Here is a 22380-nt window from a genome sequence, read left to right on the forward strand (position 1 = left end):
GAGAGAGAGAGAGAGAGATACAGGCCATGGCACAGGTAAAGAGACACACCCCATGGCTGGACAGACGACGGTTGGCCGGTTGCTAACAGCTCTGTAGAAAGCAGCAAAGACGCTCGCAGCCCGAAATACGTCGCTGCTGCTGCGGACACACATTACCACGGCCTCGCTGCATGCCGTCCTGCTGCTGCTGCACTTCGTCTTTGGCCGGCCGGCGTCGCTGTGGAAGTACCTCCTCCTGACCTCGCCTACGCTGGTGATCGAGTTCTACTTTGAACGGCTGGGGAGGCCACGCTACGATGCGGCCAGCGGCTCGCTGAGGTCGCCGGGAGAGGATTTGGATGCGCCCGGCCTGACGGAGTACTGCTGGGACGTGCTGTACTGGACCTGGGGCTGCATGGGGGCCGCCTGCATCTTCGGAGACTACGGGTGGTGGATGTGGGTGGTTGTGCCGCTGTATTCCGTCTGGCTGGCCTACACGACGTTTATGGGCGTGAAGTCAGGCCTGCCTGGAGCTGCTGGCATGGACATGGGTGCAGACGAAGGTGCCGGACAGGCTGAGAGCAAGCGGCAGAAGAAGCTGGAGAAGCGCGGCCAGAGAGTCAAGTACCGGTAGGCCTTGCGTATTCTATGACCTCCTATTTCTGATATGGAACACTTGCTTACATCTACTTCTACAGGTAAATTGGTACTTCCGCAAGACAGCCAGTCAACCCTGGCTGGTCTATATCAAATGGAGCCAAAATATCCTATGGTTGCTGCCATTATATACTTATTTTTGACCGATGCTAGGTATATACCGTGTATTACTGAAGATACAGCTAGAGTCAAAAGTCGATAAATACATGCATGTCATAAAATAATACATTTCGCCCTGATTAAACGATAGTGCAGCTGAGCCTGCGTAGAAGTAGAATAGTATAGCATAGTATAGTGTACTGGGAACAACAAAACACGCCGGTATAGGAAAAGAGGTATCGTATCATCAATGTCAAAGAAAAAAAAAAAAAGAAAAAAAGAAACGGAAATAAAGAGACTCATTTTGATAGGTTATGCTGGTATTAATGACCTTCATTATACTCGTAAGCGGTTTCGTCTGAAGTAGACTCCTGCGGCTGTCCTGGCTCGTCAGATCGATATAGCTCAAGTAAAGCGGCCTGAGCAGCTTCCAGAGCAGCAGTCAACCGGGAAATTTCATCCTTAATGTGTTCACGGCGTTGTTCCGGTGGGGAAGATTCAGATGGAGGCGTGGCTTCGAGAGAGCTAATTGAGGACTGGACAGATGAAACGATATCACCAAGCTTGGTGCTTGCATCTTGCATCAGAGTGCTGGCTTCGTTTTTGGGGAGGGGTGTTTCTGAGAGGCCGGCCTTTGCGGAGTCAACGAGTGAGATGATCTTCTCTGTTGCTGAACCAACCATTTCATGGACATCGACAGGTTCACCTAGAGGTATAGACGGGGTATGTTGAGTATGCTCAGTGGTTTGACTCAAGGTATCCTCTGGCTCATTTGGAGTGGCATCTTCAACTACTTGCGTCACAAAGGCTGGAGCTTCGGCTTTGGTTTCGGGAGTAGATGAGGTTAGGCTGGAGGGTAAAGATACAGTCTCATCAGCTTGAATGGTGTCATCCGGCGTTTCGTGGTCAACAGGCAGCTGGCCGTGCTCCTGTTCGATAACATCTATAACCTCATCCTGATCTGACTTCTCAAAATTCGCAGGGTCTGGAGAGACGGGCTCCTCTATCATGGATGTGAATCCAGGCGAGGATCCCTCAGGTATAACAGCGGTTGCAGTCTCTTCTAGAATAACAGGAGCCTCAGGGGTCGGCTGGGGCTCCAAGGCCTCATCTGACGGAATAGTTTCTTCCAGGAGAGCAGACTTTGGTTGTTCACCGACATACTCTTCACCTGGCGGAGTCTCAACCTCGGCCTCAAGGCTTTCTGCCACAGGGATCTCTGCCACAGGGCTCTCTGATGGCTCACTAGCTTCCGTTTCGTTGGAAATAAACATTTCAGACGCATCAGATATCTCTGGCGGAGTGGGCTCAACGGTAGAAGTAGATGTTACACTTGTAATCAAGTACTTCTTCCTTTTTGCTATCATCTCATCGTTGATGTGATCGACGTTAAGTTGTCTGGTGGTATCTCCAGCCTCGATCTTCAGTTTGCCAATCGAGCGTATTTCCGCCAGTTGCCTTGCGGCATCCAGTGCAATATCCATGCCCCGTGCAACAATATTCTCTCCATCATCCTTGGCCAAAACAAAGCTATCATGCTGTAACCCAGCCTGCCGAATATCATCCTTCCATTCGCCGAGATCCGATTTGAGCTCGTAATAACTTGCCCAATCCGTGTACGTAACACCGTCAATAGCTGTCCAGCGCATTCCAATTTCTTGTAGACCAAGCTCACGGGCGTTCTCAAGGACGTCCAATGTGATGTTAATTGTCTTGGTCACGGCATGGGTGAGCGTTTCTTGATACTTATTGAACCAGAGACGAAGGGAATGTGCCATGCCCCTAATGGCATGGCTAGATTCCCTCAGCCGCTGTAGGAATGCATCTTGTGCCTTATCTTCATCTTCTTGAGTATACTCCTCAGGAATTGCCTGGATGATGGAGTATAGATCCTGCGCCAACGTATATAGCTGTTCACTGGCGACAGATTCCAGGCGTGCAAGTATGTCCTCTCCAGATGGCTTCTCCTGGCGTGCAATATCTTCCACTACCTGGCGAACCTGTGTTCGGACATGTTCAAGCCCTTTACTGGCTAAGCTTGTAGTCCTTTCCTTCCAAGCTTTGAGATCGGTCGAAATCTTTTCTCGCGCAAGCGCAGTTTGCTGAGCAGATGTCAGCTTGGTAGTAGCAGGAGGCGCCACAGACGATACTCGTGTATCCTTTGATTCAACGGAGCTTCGCGTAGACGACTTAGTTGCCGTGTACTCGTGAACTACTGAGCTAGACAATCATTAGCAATGAAGGGATATTGGAACGAAGCCAAAACTCAAAATATTGCTTACCTGGCAGTTTCTAGATTGACTTGCTGAATTGTTCGTCCCTCGCGGTAGCTGGCGAGCTTCTCTCCGATTTTCACAAGCTGCGGTTCCACGTTCTCAGAGTAAAGGGTCCTGATATGCGGTCGAACAGTGCCGTTGAGGAAGACTACTATGGCTGACCATGCTTCCTGTATGTATGGCGCAATGGTTGTAACGACAAAGTCATATATGGTTGCACAAACCCGATGAATCACTGGACGAGCATGAATATATGCTGGGACAACGTAATTGTTGTTGACGTGAACGCTATATTCAGCAGCTACCCAGAAGTAAGGGATAACAATCGACTGCGCCGACTGGATGCGAGGACTGATAGATGTCGTGTAGTAATCGACAACCTGCGCCTGCAGAGGGTCTGTGTGTGGCGACACTTTCTGGTTCCACTGCGACTTTGCAAGCTCCATAGCCTGCTCCACGTAAGTAGATACATGGCCCTGATAAATGTTTTTCGAGAACTGTGCCGTCGGAATGTACACCTTCTCAGCCGCCTTGTAGGCTGATTGTGCGTATGGCTTGATATGTTCGACGTGTTCTGCGGCGTACTTGTGGTAGTAAGGTGATATGTAAGGCTCGAGGCGAGTTTTTGCGATTATGTATGGCTCGCAGACTCGCGGAGACTCGTCATCAAGCTCGGAGAGAGACGACGGGCATCGGAACAAGGCTATAAAGATCGAATACCAGACGAAGAGCCTGCAGATGAAGTGTCAATGGGCTGGTTTTCGCTTATGCTCCTGGCAGCGAGCTCAAGGTAAACAAGGGTAAACATACCGTAAGAGCACGCTTATCGTGCCTCTGACTGGCCGGAATGGCTTCTTCTTCCTCACCCTCGTGTACTTCTCTTCTACAACTGGCTTATCCAGATATGTGTCTTCCTCGATTTCCATGTCTTCCACCTTGACCAGCCTATCCGGATCCATCGTGGCTGCAACTTGGAGGCCACGCTACCTCCAATCAGCGGCGGTGGCACAAGTGGTCGAACGTAACAACTCTAGCAGCCGGCTAATTCATCCAGCCAGGTATGTATCGCGCCGTACTCGGTAGGAAAAAAATCCTTCGTCGTTTGCTGGCGGTGAAGTCTCTGGCTGCTGCCTGTCCCTTAGCTGTGTTCTCGATGCGGACGTGTCCTGCGCAGGCAGCTATATAAACCTCCCGTCCCTTGCAAGATGAAGGCAAAAAGCTGGCGCAGGCAGCAGATCTGCACGTCCAAGTACCGGCGGTGGCGTCGAATCGCGTCCTGCTCCTGTCCCTGTCGTATTTCGTCGCTCGTCCCGCGCGCTTCCCGATCTCTCAATAATCAAGATCTCCGTCTTTTATGTTTTTTTTGGCTTTGCTGCAAGTTGAAGTCACGGTTTGTTTTTTAACCTTTTTTTTGCCCTTGCGAAACTCTAAAGCGCGCGTGCCGTTTGTTGGCGGATCCACAATCACATGTTCAGCCGCCCGAAGTGGCAAGTTTGTCCGATAGCTTTCTGCAAGTCGGCCCCGGGGGCTGCTTACACAGTTAGTTAATATGTACCTGAAGGCCGCAGCAAACATGACGCGAAGTGGGAATGCAGAGGAATAAGAAATGCGGCTGACGGCGCAAAAGGCAACTTTTTAGTTGCTTGTAAGACAAGTTTTGCAGTGGGCTTTTGGCGGCGGCGGCGACCTGGGATGACGTAGCCGCGGAACAAAGTAATTCCGGGAGAAATACCACGTGACTGTAATTTAAGCTTATCAGATGGCAGCGATACCATCTGAAACAGTAAATAATACACGCTTAGTCATTCTCAACGCCTTCGAGGGAGTCAAAAATGGAAGAAACCACCTTGAAGACAAACATCACCTTTTCTTTTTTGATATCGAGCTACACAGCACCTTTTTTTTTTACCTTGCTAGACACTATTTGGTAAGCATCGCGCCCGACGTCTCTCTCCCCTTGCTCATGCACAAATATTAACCTGTATTATAGGCCCCGTCTCGAGCTGGAATCCGCCGTTGGCCTAGCAGCTATTGTTCATGCCACCTCACACCAGGCTCCGTTTCGTCGGCAGTGACGCAGCACTGAGGTGATCGATGGTCGTCGTTACAGTCTAGCGAGACAACATCACCCTCGAAGACGACTGATAACTGATAACTGAAAGCATAATGGACTGGGAGCCCATGGATACCGCCGGAGGTCGATCGCCCACCCCAGACATTATGAACGACCCGGCCTTCGAAACGAACCATGGGAACAGAGCAGGAGGTCCAGAAGAAGCAGACACATGCCGGATATGCCGTGGGGAAGGGACCGATGAGGAGCAGCTCTTTTACCCCTGCAAGTGCAGTGGGAGTATCAAATTCGTCCACCAGAACTGTCTCATGGAGTGGCTCTCCCATTCGCAAAAGAAGCACTGCGAGCTGTGCAAGACCCCTTTTCGCTTTACGAAGCTTTATGACCCGAATATGCCTAGCGAGTTACCGGTGCCGGTATTCTTGAAGGAGCTGTTTCTACATGCTTGCCGCGCGATACTTACTTGGCTGCGATTCGGCCTGGTTGCCTTTGTGTGGCTCGGATTACTCCCATGGTCGATGAGGACAATATGGAGGGGTCTATTTTGGCTGGCGGATGGAAGATGGCCCGCGCCAGATACAATGCAGAGACCTGTTTCATCGGTAGCCAACAGAAGTGTGGCATGGCTAGCTGCTCATGGGACGTCTCCTGCAACGCCAACTCTTGCATGGGATATACCTAGCATGTCTGCTGCCAATGGAAGCATTTTACAGGCCAACTCTCCATCTCGGAGTGCTCCTTCGATGCTCAATTTTTCCACCGGTGAACCTTTGATATACTCTATTGCAAAAACCTTTCTTTCTAATGCCTTCTCCACCCCACAATCCCCCAGTTTGAATCACTCATCTGCTGCTCCACCAATAAAGCGCATACGGCAGCCATCGTGGCTCTCCGATATTACCTTTCTAAACAATGCTACCTCCTCCCCAACCTTGAATAACGTCATCATTGATACCTTAGAAGGACAGCTTATCACCCTACTTGTTGTGATATCCTTCATCCTGGTGTTTTTGATTAGAGAGTGGGTGGTCCAGCAGCAGCCCGCGATTAACATTCCCGAGGGCGAGGGAGAAGCTCTGGGCCAGCTTTTTAATCGTGTCGTGGAGCAGCACGCGGAGCAAGAGGCACGTCGTCAAGACGCAGATGAAGAGGAAGAAACAGAAGAGGAGGAGGAGGAGGAAGAAGAAGAAGAAGAAGCCGATGGTGAAGTCGAAAATCCTGAGACTTATCACCCACAGGAAGAACCGGGCCATGAACCTGAAACCGGTCTTGATAGTACACCCCTGCAGAGAGGAGGCATGTTTGACGAAAACACCTTGCCCGACGCGCAAACATATAATCCTTTTGCTCCTAACTACGCGGGCCCATTCCCCGAGAATTCTCCTTACTATCGTCATGCTCACGCACAGGAACCACCAATATTCCGCGGCAATTTTCACAACCACAACCGGCCGTTCCGGATACCAGTCGATGCTTCCAATCGACCCAGTATGTGGGACGAACCACAGACCAATTTTACAAGTCGATTAGAGGGCAGTCGGACCAACTACCCCGAGTTTGGAGCAGGTGACCGCAGAGAAAAGGCAGACGATAGTCCTGATGAAGGCTCTTCCTCTAGAACACCTATGACAGAGCAAGAAAATGTACTTCCTTTCAACCCATTCACTGGGCAGATAACTCAGTGGAAGTTCCCCGACTTCAATGGAGAACAGGCATCACCGATCGACGAGCCAAGCCAACAACAGCCGCCAACAGTTCCTGCCGCTGCCGCTAACGCCCATGATGATCAAGCTCATGCTCTGGCTCATGAACATAATGAGCCAGACATAGATAAAGACGTGGAAATTCCTACCTCGAGTATTCGGGTTGCAAACTCTCCGCCGGAGGACCTGAATAACAATGTACCAAACCCAGAAATTGTTCCTAGTACTCGCAATGCGGAAGAGGGATCACAGAATGAACCAAATTCAGAGGGTAGCACCCAAGAGCAAGCGGAAAGTCCTTCACCGGCCCAACCCGCTGCAGCTGCTCCCAGAGAAGAACTTCTTTATACTCCGATAACACCGCCTAGAAACTTCTTGGACAGAGTGTTCAACTTCTTTTGGGGCGCCATTCCGATAGTGCTTCCAGACCCGGAAGACGCAGAGGGTGGTGGTGACCGCCAACCAGCCCTTATCCGGCAACACCAACGTCACAGACGTGGTAACGATGCCAATGAAGCTGCTAATCGTGCCCGTGGTGCTGCTGGTGCCAATGACGCTGGGGATGGCAACGATCCTGAAGCTGTTGAAGATGTAGATGACCTTGAAGGCGTTATGGAACTTATCGGTATGCATGGGCCATTATTTGGCTTGCTACAAAATGCAGTGTTTAGCGCACTTTTAATATCCTTTACCGTCTCTGTTGGAATCTGGCTTCCCTATCTATGGGGTAAGATTGCTCTGGTGATGCTGGTCAATCCTATTGGTTTATTTATCCGAGTGCCCCTAACTGCTGTCTCTATGCTGGCTGATATCACCGTTGACCTTATCCTTGGATGCTTTGCATATGTGGTCTATCTCATGAACGTCTTGGTTAGGGCAATTCTAGCCCAACTCGGCTTGTTCATTCCCAGTCTCGGGAAGCTCTCCGCAGCTAACTCCATCACCTTCGCATCTCTCTCCTTGATGGAAGGTAGCAGCCAGAGGTTGACGGGAATTCTCACCGCAGTGTTCACATTCCATGAGTCTGATCTCCCTATGTTCTCTGCCATATCACATGAGGCCCTGAAACTACATCAAGCCAGGATTGCCTACCTAGGCAGTGTACTTTTCAAGGGTGGTAGGGCGCTACTCCGTGATATTCCCTTGAGTATAATGCAATCGGAGAATCCTCTCTTAGCAGTTAAAAATTTCATTCTCGCCGATCTTCCTCGGGTTCCTGGCTTAGCGACGAGTGCCGTGAAGAACACTGGTGGGATTTTTGGAATCATAAACTGGCTAACAGATTGGTCAACGTCGGATACTCTTATACAAAGCTCGTCGAACTATGACTTAAGTCGATGGAGTTCCAAAGATCGACTTATCGCCATAATCCTGGGATACTGCTTTGCATCCCTTCTTGGTATCGCGTATCTGCGTATATCCGGCATCATATCTGGAACTCGCCGTGACAGACAAAGAAGAGATGGTCCAGTTGCTGAGATACTTCGCCAGGCAGGTGGTGTGATGAAGGTTATCGTTATAATCGGGATTGAAATGATTGTTTTCCCATTATATTGCGGCATCTTATTGGACATTGCTTTACTACCTCTCTTTGGAAACGGCCTGTTTGCCTCTCGCGCAGCATTTACTTTGGAATCACCGTTAACTTCCCTCTTCGTCCACTGGTTTATCGGAACTTGTTATATGTTTCACTTTGCGCTATTTGTCTCCATGTGTCGAAAGATTATGCGCAGCGGTGTTCTATGTAAGCCATCGCCTACCCTTGCATTTTCTATTTTATTTTTTAATAATACTAACCCCAGCAGACTTCATTCGAGATCCAGATGACCCTACATTCCATCCAGTGCGTGATGTACTTGAACGAAGTATTACTACCCAACTTCGAAAGATTGCATTCAGCGCTCTAGTATATGGAGCCTTAGTTGTTATCTGTCTAGGTGGGGTTGTTTGGGGTTTATCACTAACATTCAGTGGAATTCTTCCGGTATACTGGTCTTCGAATGAACCGGTTTTGGAGTTCCCAGTGGACCTTCTCTTTTACAACTTTGTCATGCCTGTCGCCATTCGAGCAATCAAGCCATCGGATGGATTGCATGCGATTTATGACTGGTGGTTCCATGAATGCGCCCGAATGCTTAGACTTACGCATTTCCTCTTTGGTGAGAGAAAGCCTGATGAAGAGGGATACTATGAATACCTTTCATGGAGGGACTCTATCCTCTGCATGTTTACAAAACAAAAGCCCCAACCTAGGCGTTTCCTCCGTAATGGAAGATTCGTTCGAGCACCGGCATCTGACCAAGTGAGGATACCCAAGGGTGAGCAGGTATTCGTTGAAATCAATGAGAACAATGAACGTATCGATGGAAAGCCAGACAACGACGAGGGCCGCCATGGGAAGAAGAACGCGATGTACTCTCCAGTTTATGTCCCACCCAATTTCAGAGCCAGGATCTTCGCCTTCCTACTACTACTATGGGTCTTTGCTGCGGTCACGGGCGTTGGAATTACAATAATACCACTCATACTTGGGCGTCGAATGCTGTCGTGCATGTTCCCACCTCATATCCGTGTCAACGACATATACGCGCTATCAGCTGGAGTATACGCTATTGGAACAGTGTATTATGCATACTTACACTTCAATAAAATATCGGACACCTTCCGTGAAGGTATCCAGCCGTACACGAGATCTCCGAAACAACTACTTTACAAAACTTACTGCCTGGCGCTTCGCGGTCTTCGGGTGGTTTACCTAGCTGCCGCAGTTGCACTGTTCCTCCCCTCCGTTTTTGCCTTAATCACGGAGTTTTACCTGTTAATACCACTACACACTTACCTAAGTCCATCAGAAACCCACGTTATCTACTTCGTACAGGACTGGACTCTAGGAATCCTATACGCCCGGATGGCAGTTCGATTCTTGCTCAGAAAACCTATGTCTCTACCAGCCATGGCGCTGCGTGGCATCGTTCGGGACGGCTGGACCAATCCTGACATATGGCTAGCAACAAGGGTCTTTTTCATCCCTCTGTCCCTCGCTGTATTTGTTGCTACAGTCTGTCCACTCCCCATCGGCTATATTCTAAACTCCACCTTGTTCCCTGAATCGTCTTCAACATTCCACTCTCAGGTCTATCGATACTCCTACCCTGCGTTTTTGGTATTGATCCTTCTTCTCTGGGGATTACATTTGCTTCAACGACAGATTGGTGTTTGGCGGGTTAGTATTAGAGACGATGTATATATGATCGGGGAGCGGCTTCACAATCTCGGCGAAAAACGTGCAAGGAATGTTGGTCCGGCTAGGAGGATGATTACTTCGTGAACATCGCGATTTTTATATGTATAAATATTACTATTTCCTGTTCTGCAATTACAGACAGCGTTGGTATTTCTTTCTGCTTTTTCAAGTGTCTGGCTTGGGGATTTTATTCGGATTACGCTGGAACTTAACTGGCCAATCAATTTTTAGTATCTCAATTCTAAATTTAACGCAACTCAAATAACTAGCGTATGGATGGCGAATAAGCTTTACATAAAGTCTATCTTGCTTGCGGCTCTGTGCCTCTCTGGTATGTTTTCGTTCTCTTAGTCGAGGTTGAGTTGCAAATACTTGTCGGCAAAAAACCATATGTTAGCATTCGAATCTGCTACTTCGTCTCGTAACATTTAGCTACTGTATAGGCTTCTTTAGCTGCTACTGTGTGGTATCTGGCCGATGCGTCTTTATTCCAACGAAGTTGTGTCTGAAGACACGTATCGAACAAGCAAAGTTCCTTTTTAAAACAAATATTAGCAAGAAGTTTTAGAATAATACATCCTATTATCATGGCTTTGACTTAGAATAAGCGAGGAGACCAGTTCCACCACATACTGTTGACTACCTGATAGGTATTCCTTTCTCCCATCCTGACGCCCCAGACAAAATCTTCAACTACTAGCCTCACTGTAACACCTGGTGAGTGCGTATATTTTGCTGTAGTTACAACTATGTACTCGTATCTGGCTCAATCGATATGCTAATGCAATGATATCATCTCCCGTTAATTGCCCTGAACGGGTGTAAACAGGTGTTCTCTTGGGCTGAAGATATATATCTGGTAGAGCTAATATTGGTTATTTAATATGAAATATAACATGACATTCTCCATTAGTATTCATCATTTAGCGCGGAATATATAAACGGTAGTCATAGCAGGCCAACATTTCTCATGGAACCCCCCTCATGGTCCAAGCGGGAGCAAAACGCACGTGCTTTAAGCTTAATCCTGGGTCATGCACGTGATGAGGCTGACCCGCGGCTTATCCGTTTATGGAAAGTTCACCCGGCCCGGCGGGAATTTAGGCTGCATAAATCTCTACCCCGTGATTGGTCGGTGCCAGGCAGCAATGTTCTGGGGCTTTGACGATATATTTAGACGACAACCTTGACATCCCCGACATAGGCACAGCCTCACAAGAGAACAGCTGCTATTCTGACGATTTAAGGCAGATATATATCACCATAAACCGCCCACAGCACTTCTATAGCTTCTGCTCTACGGACATTCCACTTCACTTTCAGAACTGAGCGCTCTAGCGCTAACTCCGACGCTATGTCGGTCCTCAGACATGGAAGCGCCTTTCTGCAGCGGCGGCTGACGAAACTGTATACCGACACGAAATCATCCTGTGAAAGCGCAACAACAGCTGCCAGGCCGAATGATGACCCTGAACTTGTATCTCTTAACCGTCATTTCCGCACTCAAAAGGATAGGCTGCTTGCGTGGGGCCTAGATTGGAGTGATGCCAGCGCAGCGCAGCCCAATGATATTGACGAGGCCCTGACCGAAGCTGGATTTAGCGACGTGGTTGCAAGCGTTATGTCATCTATCCAAAAACTTCTCAACGAAGCAGAACGACTACAGCATCCTAATCCTGCAACTATATCACCGGATGGAATAGCGGGCAAGGCTGCAGATGGGAGCTACACCACGGGCACAACTGGTGGTGTAAAGACAACTTGGACAGAAGCAGAGATATCCCGGTCTAAAGTACTTTTGGAAGAGTTAACATCCCATATTGATACCCTTTATGACTTGTCAGCATCAAGGAGGGACATGAGTATGGGCATAAGCTCAGGTACTCCCCAAAGTGAGAAGTACAGTCACCATCGAGGCCTGTCAAAACAGTCCAAAGAAACAAAAGAGTCTCTTCGCCCAAAATTGCCAACTTCGAAATCTGCCCCCAGCAAAACAACGCATCATCTAGAGGTTTCGCCAACCCTGGCTACTAATGACATGTCTGCGGTCAACCCTTTCGTAAGCATGCATATTGATCCTAGTATGACTATTGAAAATGCTGCATTTCAACAGCTACCCTTGCATACTGAGGAAAATGGAGAATTTTTCCTTGATCGCAACGCTCTGAGCCTCTCTAAAGAGCATGTTTCACATGCGACCACCCCTCCTCCCTACGAAGCAATTGCTGCCTCGACCAGCTCTAGAGCAATGGGATTTATAAAAAGAGAAGCAATTCCATCTTGTATGGCTCGAGGCTGTACAAGTATGTCTATCCCCGTGATGGTCGAATTTTTACCAATCCTGATGGAGGCTCAACAATACCTTGCTCGGCCATTAAAACAACGTTTAAAATCCATCGGTCAAACACTTGATCGTTTGATTGAGAATTCAAGGGTCTCCCACCTCGGTTTGCTGAAGTTTCTAGGTTATTATATTGACATGACTTACTCCCGATATGGTTTCGTCTACCATACACCCATCGATACCTTCCCATTCTTAAAGCAGCCTTCCGATACGATTCAGCCAAAGCCATTGGTTTCCTTGCTGCATAACGGCGATGATAAGCAGGAGGGTCCTGTTCCAAATCTCGAAGATCGGTTGGCCTTGGCTTACAATCTGCTGTTGTCTGTTCTTCATCTACGCAGCCAAAACCTAGTCCACGGCAGCATAACAGCAATAATATTATTATATTTCCAGGAGTTCACCTATCCAACAATGGGTCCATTAGCAACGAGAGCCTGGACTATAGGCGGCCTTACTTTACCTCATTTAGCCAGTTTGACAGTGAAGATAAGAATGCACCGCCAGAACCCTTATCGTCGAGTATGTACCGCCATCCAGATGACAGAAGGACCTATTCCGATAAATCGGCCTGGGCGTATGACCTATACAGTCTGGGCCTGGTGCTACTAGAGATTGGACTTTGGACCCCTATTGGAAGGTTGTGGAAGCTGAAATACAACAACTCCATGTTCAAATCCAGAATTGAAAATGTTTACGTCAAGAAACTAGCAGCTAAATGCGGCGGTGCCTATATGCAAGTTGTTCAGCTCTGTCTTGACGCTCCCAACTTCCATCTGTCGACAGAGCCTATGGCAGATTTAGGCCTCAGAATACCGCAGACATATCACTATCCCTGGCATGATCCGGGCAATTCGAACGATTGGAACACATTCTCGAAGAATTTTGTTTATACAATTGGCAAAATCCTTTGGAGATGCTGCGGCATTGATGTTTTTTCTCCGCCTCCAGCATCTGACCTGGAAGACTCTCTCCCACCCCCATTGGGGCTTGAGCCAGGCTTATCGTCGTTTCAACAAATACCTCTAAATGAAAGAGATCTTCATATTGTAGAGCCCACCGTCTCCATCGATATCCCTTATGATATTTCTGCTAATCCGGACATAAAGGGCATTAGTGAAATGTGTGAAGGAAATGAGAAGAAAGGGCGGAAACGTTCCATGAAGAAGTGGTCGAATGTGGAAATACCTGAAGAACACTTACAAACTTGGAATAAGACTTTGATGCCGAAAATAAGCAAGCTTTTACAAAAAATTCTGAAAGATTCACCAGAATCTTGCAGCGCAACCCTGCTGGTTGCCGGTGAAACCGCAGATACAGCTAAGACCACCATCTGTGTTACTTGTACCAATGTCAGAAAGGTCCGAGCAGCATTAAAGAAGTACTTTGAGTACGACCGGGAAAACTGGAATCTCATTGTTATTCGTGGAGATATCAAACGATCAAAAGTCCCACGAAAGAAGCGCCGGAAACCAAAGTCAAATAAGGGCATCATTTCCCCAGAAATCTCGAATCCTGACTTCAATTCCCATTACCAGACCAAACCAATATGCGGCGCTTCCATTGGCGCCTTTCGTTACGGTGAACATTTGCCACCAGTTTCATACGGCGGCGCGATACTCGTGGATGGAATACCCTATGGGATGACGGTGCACCATATGCTCGATACACCCTGTGACGATGATGACGATTGTGAAGATGATTACGACTATGATGGTGGGGATTGCCCTCCACGCTCATCGGCAAACTATTTACATGGATCTGATGATGCTAATCAAGGCCCCTCGTTTTCTTGGGGTGAACCCAACATTCACGAAGATGGTTATCCATTAGAATTCTCTGATGACGAGGACGGTGATGATGACCAGTCCATAGCACATAGCCTCGATGAAAGCTTCGATGATCACTGGCTCTCCGATGGCTACTCTAGTGATGAAGGAGACGATTATAGTGGCTTTGACGACGATGATACGGCCTCGATTGGTGATACTGTAGGTGTTGATCCTGGTGAAAAACCTCGGATAATGGTAACACAACCTGCCCTCGATGATGTACATGAAGACTTCTTCCCCAGTCCAGAAGACCGGGACGATGAGCACCTTGCATCCCATTCCCTAGGTTTTGTCCATGCTTCCTCCGGAGTTCGAAGGTGGACTAAAGATGGCATCAAACACGAGGTGGATTGGGCGCTTATCAAGGTCGACCTAAACAGAATGGAAGTGAAAAACCTGGTCCCGGTTTCGTCACCCCAGCCAAATACTTCCAAGCCTAATAATCGGCGACAACCACAAGGCAACGCAGGCTCATTCCAGACTCTCACAAAAATTGCCAAATTTGACGACCTGGGTGGCCTCAATGTACAATGTTGCGGTCGAACGAGCGGTTTCCAGAGCGGAAAAATTTCTAAGGCCCTAACCCTAGTAAAAATGTACGGCCGTCAATCTTTTTCGACCAGCTTTAGCGTCGATGGCAACTTTGGAGGTATGATTGTTTCCGTTTATATTTCCAAAAAGAATAAATATTAATGTCTTCTGTAGTTCCTGGGGATTCCGGTGCTTGGGTATTCAACGACAAAGGCCAAGTGTGTGGCCATGTCCTTGCATGGTCCGAAAAGAGTCGAAGTGCCTACATTGCACCAATGGAGATCCTTCTGAACGACATTGCTCGTACTCTTTGCGCATACAGCGTGAAACTTCCCGATGGCGATGAAGAGATATGCTATCGTGATAGCTCGCCGCCGCCACCTTTGCAGGGAATTCCTCCTCCAATGTTTTCCGTTCATGCAACAAAACCTGTTTCGCCAAACCCAGTGATAGCTGAGCATCTTCCAGTTGATTTGCAGAAACTCACCCTTGATCTAGAAGAAACACCCCGTAATAACACTAGAGTAGGGGGCGTGAAGAAGAAAGATGTTTCTGGGACTTATAGGGCTAGCACCCCCCTCATGCAACACGCTCGTATGGAGCGGCAAATCGCTTGAATATATGTATGAATTTAGCTGTTTACATGAACTCCCAATATACCCTTTGTCATTTACAAAATAGTACCAGTGCATTGGCCGTCAATACCTTGAATGGAATTGTATTCAAAACCCTAGAGTAACCCAGGAGCACGGGAGTATGTTGCGGACTAATAGTTGCAGAGGAATTGATTACAAGACATTTAAAAACTGGTGTGTTGCTCTAAACATTGTATAAAAAAAATATATAACTATCTAGACTCATGAACTCCACACTTCATCTCATGTTAACATAAACCATTAATCGGGACCAAAAAGAACAGAATATACAGATGCAAACATACAACGGGTGGGGAAAAAAAAATTCGAACACGGATACGCAATGCAGAGATGCAAAATAATCAAGTACATCGGAAGGTGCAGGAAGGATAGTTAACCAGGGCTTCCCCTCGAGGTCCGGGTCGACATTGAAATTAAGATGAGCCCAAGTATTTCAGTACAGCAGCCTTCTCATTGTCAGGAAGCATGCTGAGGACTTTTTGTACACCCCGTAGACCACCTTCTTTGTTGCCCATGAGCAAAGACGCAACCTCTGCAGCAATTCCGTCGGTCTTGAGAGCCTCGATCTTCTCGTAGACGTTCTTCTTGTTTTCTTCGTACCAAATCGCGACCTCACGGTCGTTAGACTCGAATTCATCGTCAGAGATTCCAGTCCAGGCCTTGAGTTTGTCAAGGTTCTCGTCACGCTGGGTGCGCGGGGTGGTGATGGTTGACGTATTGATTCGGGATGGAGCGTCGGAGTGAGTTGGGATGGGAGATGAGGGAGGGGAGGATGAGGCTTGAGAGCTAGTGGCGGAAGAAACAGTCGCAGCGGCCATGCGCTTAAGAATAATTTCTTCACTTAGACGACGGCGGAGACGCCAGTAGAAGAAGCGACGTGCGTTCTTCCATTCGAGCGGTTGTCGGATAGTACCCTTGGCTTCCATACGGCCGGCGCGGTCATGAAGGTCAGCGAATTGCAGGGCAATCTGCATGTAGACAGGGAGGAGCCTCTCTTCACGCTCGGTCATCTGGGCCTTGATTTCAGAAAGCTTCTCTGGGCTATGAGACTTGTCCTTGAGAGATTCACGGAGAGCACCATATTCGGGATCCAGGCGGGCCATAGTATCAAGCTGCTTATCCCGGCGGTATTTGATGTTGACGATACCTTCAGGCTCGAGAATACCACCACGGGCCTCAACGTCGGCATACATCTCCATCTGATCGGGGTTGATAGTTGGGTCAATAACGACCCAAGAACCACCACGGAGTTCACCGTGTGGTGGAATATAGACGAAGATTGGCTGCTCGTACTTAACAAGGGCATCAACGATGTAGGAACCGTATTTAAGAACCTCGTTGTACATGTCACGTTGGCCACCGGAGAAACCACGCCAGTTAGCGAGGATCATGACAGGTAGCTGCTCACCGTTGTTAAAGTCCTTGAGGGCTTGCGCAGTCTTGAATGCAGAGTTAGGGTACCAGACCCCTCCAGCTTCTGTGGACAGAACTTCCATAGAATCAGGGTTGGCGGGGTCGGCAGGGGTGACACAGTCGACCGATCGAGTTTCGACAGCAATAACACCCATAGGGATACCACCGAGTCTAGCACGGCCGACAACGACGGTTCTAGCCCAGCCACCGAGAGCTTCTTCGAAGGAGCCCTTGTCGAATAGACCAGACAAGAATCCTTCATCATCTTCCTTACCCCCAATGATCCAACGGACATCATAGGGCTGCCTGGGTGGAGGGCAATAAGTAATGTCTCGGTTCCAGGGGTCAGAGGAAGGGCGGATGGGGATTGGAGCGCCCTTCTTCTCAGGGACGAAGGACATCCACTCCACAATTTTGGTGATACCAGCAAAGTCATCGTTAGCAGTCATGTGCGAGACACCGTTCTTGTACATGATTTGGGTACCGCCGAGTTGCAAGTTGGAGGTATATACTTCACGGCCAAGGAGCTTGTTTATAGCTGGCGCACCAGTAAGGATGATGGGTTGACCCTCAACCTGGATGGCACGATGACCTAGGCGAACGAGGTATGCACCGATTCCAACGGAACGACAGGTAACAAGAGTGATAGTAAAGATGTCCTCGTATGCCTTGGATGTGGCACCGGCAATCAACCCCGAACCTCGGAGACATTCAACACCAAGGCCGTCCTTAGCTCCAATGATAGTGGTGATCTTGTAGCGCTCTTCACCATCCTCGGTAATCAACTCAGTGATCAGATCCTTCTTCTTTTCCTTCTCGAGACGCTTCTCAACCTCTGGGGTGAGGTAGAGATACTTGAATCCGTTCTCTGGTTTGTCGGGGTTGTTCCAAGCAACATTGAACTGAGACATGAGTTCATCAGCCATGCCGATACGTGCACCAGAGTTAGCAGAAAGATAGATTCTAGGAATGCCCAGCTTTCTGGCCAATTCTGTACATTGGTAGAAAAATTTATCCTCTTGTGGTCCGAAAGAGCCTATCTGGTAAGTGATATCGTTGGCAACGACAATAAAGCGTCGTCCACGAGGATATTCTGGGGTCTTAGCAGTGATCAACCAGCCGACCATTCCGTGGGTGTTAGTGCCTGGTTCACGAGAAACTTCAGCGAGGTTGTCCCTGTCATCAAGAACGAGTTCAGAATATTCGATGCAGGTTCCAAGCGCAGGTCTCTTCTCAGCCAAAGCGGGATGGGCAGCAATAGCAGTAGTCCAGCTGTTCTGGAAAGCCTGACGGAACAGCTCTGGGAAATCGTACACGTATTGAGTACCCATCAGATGGGCCTTGTAACGCTTGGGCTGCAGCCACTCTTTGGTAGGATAAGGGGTAGAGACAGGACGTAAGTGCATGGATCCAATCTTGGTAGTGCCGCCGATTGAATGGAAAATCCATTCGCCTTTTTCAGACTTACGCTCCACGTAAAGTTCAACCTGGATGATATAGCCTGAAGTGTTGGTGATGACAACTCGGAGCGGGTAAGGTGTGCCGGTAGCTGGGTCGGTGCAAAGGATACGGATTTCGGCACCAGTGACACGTAGACGCCAGAGACGACGACCGAAACGTTCAAGGAAACCAGCGAGGGCTTTCTCAACATCAACTGGTTGCAAGGGGAAGACGGGAGTGAAATTGATAAAGATATGGTTGAGATCAGAGTTATTGTTGCCAATGATCTCAAGGGCGTCAAGAATATCTGTCATCAAGTTGTCGGCTTCAGAAATGAGATATTCCGCGGTGGGAATGTCATCACGTAGCCTGCCAGGGCGGACGACGGCACGAGTGAAGTAGCGCTTGTCAACGGCATTGTCATTGAGTTCTGGTCCCTTGCCGATAGCCTCATAAACGTGCAAGTTACGATTTTCGGTGAAGACAGGCTTGATCTTGAATTTGGATAGACGGCCAAGTTCAAGCTGGAAAGCAAGTGCTGGCTCGCTGTGACGGATACTCACGTCTTCGGCATAAGTAGGACCACGGAAAGTGAAGTAACCAGGGTAAGTACCGTCCTCATGACCGCAAACAAAAGTGAGTCGGCGGATTCCACGAGCAAGCAATTCACTCTTTGCATCGTTAACAAGAGCAGTGAGACGCGAAGACAGCTCAGAGTCATCCAAATCTTCAACGTCACGTATAGCCACGTTGCAAACACCGGAGAGTTCTTCATCGGATTCAGAGCGTGGCGCAGGTCTGCTACGGTCAGGCAAGGTACCGCTCTTCTTTGGCTTGGCTGCGGCGGGAGTGGAACGCGGGAAGACACTGAGAGCTTTGTATAGAACTTCCTCTGCCTCATCGAGATAGTGAACTGGAATCAAGACACCCTTTCTAGTCGCCTCGTCAGATCCTTTGTTGGCGAAGGCCATGTCGCTGATTGATCCGATTTTCTTAAAGGGGTTAATCTCTGAAATCGGTGTTCCTGGAACAGACGAGGTGGTTGATTGAGAAGACAACCCAAATTCAGAGTGAGGAACCTTGCGCAGGATGAAATCCCAGGAGACAAAAAATGGTGCATCACCAGTATTGTGATATTCAATACCCTTCAAAGCATAGGCACGATAGGCACGGCGGACATAGACTTCCAATGCAGCGAGGGATACCCATTGATCATTGTGGGCGAAGAAGAGAGGCAGAACGTCAAAGACGGTATACTTGGAATCCACGACTTCCTTGAGAACATTGAGGTCAGGTTCTCTGTGATCCCAGCCGGTCTCACCATATTTGGATTCGATCACGGATGATCGCAAGATGTGCTCCATCTGAGCAACTCGCTCCTCAAGAGATGGCAGGGCACACTGAATAAGCACCTCACGAGCCTTGAGAGCAACCTTGGCAGTAGCGCGAGACTCAAGCTCAGCCAACTTACGAAGGATAGCCTTGAGGTAGTTTGCAACATTGCCGACATTAGGCTTGTTAGGGCGGTACATGTCAAGGATTGCGAGAATGAGGTTGTTCTTGGATCCTATCTTGCTATGCGAGAGGACGATCTGGATTACCTTGGAGATATCATCCTTGTTCTCATCACGGAGTTTCAAGATGACACTCTCATCACGGGTGTTTCCCTGAGCGAACAGACGCTCAACTTCCCAGTATTGCTCGAGGAGGGAGACAATGATCTTGTACTCCTGGACCTTGAGTCCGTCCTTGTATCGCTCGATGATCTGAAGAAGCGGAGCAATGGTGGTTCGCAGAGCTTCGGCATCAGCTGCTGCTTTGACATTCTCATCGATGAAACGGGTGACAGTCTTGAGAAGCTGGGCAGCTGGGAAATCTGCCTTGCGAGCCTTTGCACGGTCAATGACCTGAGTCATTTGAGCATCAAGTTTCTGGGGCATACGAGAGTGCAAAGCAGAGGCATAAGCGTTCCATTCACCATAGGGAAGTTCAGGGTTACGCAAGACCTGAACAAGTTCGTTCAAGGTGCTCCCCATGATAACCTGGTTATCGTATCCGAGAAGGATGTCCTGGAGAATCTTGAGGAGAACCATGAAGCGCTGTGGAGGCTTGTTACCGAGTACCTGTGGTGGACCAAGCTCAGGTAGCTGACCCGTGAATGGAGAGGCATGCTTAACTCGGGATGGGTCGTCAAGCGCAAGGATACCGAGAATATCACCAGCTTCAAGGGTGGCTCCGGGCTGCTTGATGAATTGGACGACACCATCCTCCTGGGCGATCAAAGGCATGTACATCTTCATGATCTCGACTTCGGCGAAAGCCTCGCCAGCACGGATATGCTCACCGTTCTCGACAGTGAACTTAACCAGCTTACCAGGACTAGGTGTTCGGAGCTGCGTAGGGTCATTTTCTTGCTCAAGGAGACAGGTCTTCCCATCAACAGATAGACGGGTGGCCGCAGCTTCTTCCTTCCAGTAAACATTGTGGCTTCGTCCGTCAAGAAGAATAAGAAGACCACCGTCAGCCAGAGCCCGAACACCAACTGTACACTTGCTGCCATTGATATAGAGGTGGTAGCTGTCTATGCTGGAGCGGGTGGCCGTAAACTTGTAGCGCGAACCTTCATAGATGAAGTCAATTGGGAACACGGTGCTCAGAACGTCTTTGGCAGGCACCTGACCCTTTTCAATACCCTTGCGGTATTCAGACTCGCAGGCTTCACTGGCAAGATGAGCCTTGGTCATGGCACCGCAGATTACGGCAACCATGGGATCAGGCCGCTCAGCAGTGAGCTTCTTGGTGATAAGCTCATCCAGCCATCCAGTAGTGATGGTGTTATCCTCGAAAGCAGGAGTTTCAAGAAGTTTAATGAGGTACTCAACAGTGGTCCTAAAGTCACCACGGATGCTCAGTTCCTTGAGTGCAACAACCATGTGTTTTCTGGAAGCAGAGCGGTTCTCTCCGTAGGCGAAGATGTGACCAAACTGGGAATCAGAGAAGCTGTGGATACCGCCCGCGGTGCCCACAGAGAAGTAACCCCAAACGTTGGAGGAACTTCGGAAGTTCAGCTCGTGCATAGTACCGCTAGAGGGTTTGAAACCTTCACCTGGATCTTCGGAGGTGATTCGACAAGCAGTAGTGTGGCCCTTTGGTTGAGGACGACGCTGGACCATAGTGCTCTCCTCGTTTGAGAAGCCGAAGTCGATAGGAGAGGAGGTGTTGGGATCCACGCCGTAAAGGAGACGAATGTCACGGATGCGGTGAAGAGGGAGACCCATGGCAATCTGCAGCTGAGCGGCTGGGAGGTTGACGCCAGTGACCATCTCAGTGGTAGGATGCTCGACTTGCAAACGAGGGTTGAGCTCAAGGAAGTAAAACTTGTCATCGGCATGGGAATAGAGATATTCCACGGTACCAGCAGAGACGTAACCAACGAGACGACCGAGACGAACTGCGGCCTTCTCCATCTCCTGGAAGGTAGTCTGCTTAGCAACGGTAACAGGAGCTTCCTCGATAATTTTCTGGTGTCTTCGCTGGACGGAACAGTCACGGCCAAAGAGAGAGATGTTGTTGCCGTACTGATCAGCGAGAAGCTGGACTTCCAGATGTCTAGCATTTCCAGCAAGCTTCATGATGAAGATAGGAGACCCAGGAATTTCGCTAGCAGCGGCATTGTAGAGGGCCTCAAAGTTCTCCTCACTGTCGACCTTGCGGATACCCTTACCACCACCACCCTCGGAGGCTTTAACCATAACTGGGAAGCCAATCTCTCGAGCCTTCTTGAGACCGTCCTCAGGAGAGTGGGTGCATCCTTGATCATAAACATTGTCCTCCACAGTAACGATGCCCTCCTCATCGATTTTAACCTCATCTACGCCCGTGCCCGACCACGGAATGCAGGGAACCCCCGCGTGCTGAGCAACTATCGTAGAAGAGATCTTATCTCCGAGAGAGCGCATTGCGTTACCAGGGGGGCCAATGAAGATGATCTTTTTGGGTGAAGCGGCGAGGGATTCAGGGAGCTTGGGGTTTTCAGACGCATGTCCCCTGCCGGCCATCGTTAGTTTAATGATCCCGCATACAAGTTGCATAGTTTCAGGAAATGCGTAAAACACCTACCATCCAGCCCAAACTG

The 22380-nt window shown here is 48.9% G+C and overlaps 5 protein-coding genes across 5 annotated transcripts; 3 read left to right on the forward strand and 2 right to left on the reverse strand.

The window, feature by feature from the left end:
- Positions 1 to 97: 97 nt before the first annotated feature.
- Positions 98 to 838, forward strand: TRV_07112 (DUF788 domain protein; the record flags this gene model as incomplete). Its single annotated transcript, XM_003018798.1, has 2 exons — positions 98 to 609; positions 703 to 838. Coding segments are annotated over 2 exons (648 nt in total), but the record flags the coding sequence as incomplete, so codon positions are not given.
- A 220-nt stretch (positions 839 to 1058) lies between these two features.
- Positions 1059 to 3970, reverse strand: TRV_07113 (uncharacterized protein; the record flags this gene model as incomplete). Its single annotated transcript, XM_003018799.1, has 3 exons — positions 1059 to 2955; positions 3018 to 3743; positions 3822 to 3970. 3 exons carry the CDS (start codon positions 3968 to 3970, stop codon positions 1059 to 1061), a joined length of 2772 nt encoding a protein of 923 aa, XP_003018845.1.
- Positions 3971 to 5177: 1207 nt separating this feature from the next.
- Positions 5178 to 10116, forward strand: TRV_07114 (RING finger membrane protein; the record flags this gene model as incomplete). The annotated part of the gene is made up of 2 exons (XM_003018800.1): positions 5178 to 8532; positions 8591 to 10116. 2 exons carry the CDS (start codon positions 5178 to 5180, stop codon positions 10114 to 10116), a joined length of 4881 nt encoding a protein of 1626 aa, XP_003018846.1.
- Positions 10117 to 11386: 1270 nt separating this feature from the next.
- On the forward strand, positions 11387 to 15353 carry TRV_07115 (uncharacterized protein; the record flags this gene model as incomplete). Its single annotated transcript, XM_003018801.1, has 3 exons — positions 11387 to 12895; positions 13024 to 14854; positions 14911 to 15353. 3 exons carry the CDS (start codon positions 11387 to 11389, stop codon positions 15351 to 15353), a joined length of 3783 nt encoding a protein of 1260 aa, XP_003018847.1.
- A 452-nt stretch (positions 15354 to 15805) lies between these two features.
- On the reverse strand, positions 15806 to 22303 carry TRV_07116 (pyruvate carboxylase, putative; the record flags this gene model as incomplete). The annotated part of the gene is made up of 1 exon (XM_003018802.1): positions 15806 to 22303. The coding sequence occupies one exon, from the start codon at positions 22301 to 22303 to the stop codon at positions 15806 to 15808; it is 6498 nt and encodes a 2165-aa protein (XP_003018848.1).
- Between the last annotated feature and the right edge of the window lie 77 nt (positions 22304 to 22380).

This window comes from Trichophyton verrucosum, assembly GCF_000151505.1.
Source record: "Trichophyton verrucosum HKI 0517 chromosome Unknown contig00897_1.f1.exp, whole genome shotgun sequence".
Taxonomy (NCBI): domain Eukaryota; kingdom Fungi; phylum Ascomycota; class Eurotiomycetes; order Onygenales; family Arthrodermataceae; genus Trichophyton; species Trichophyton verrucosum.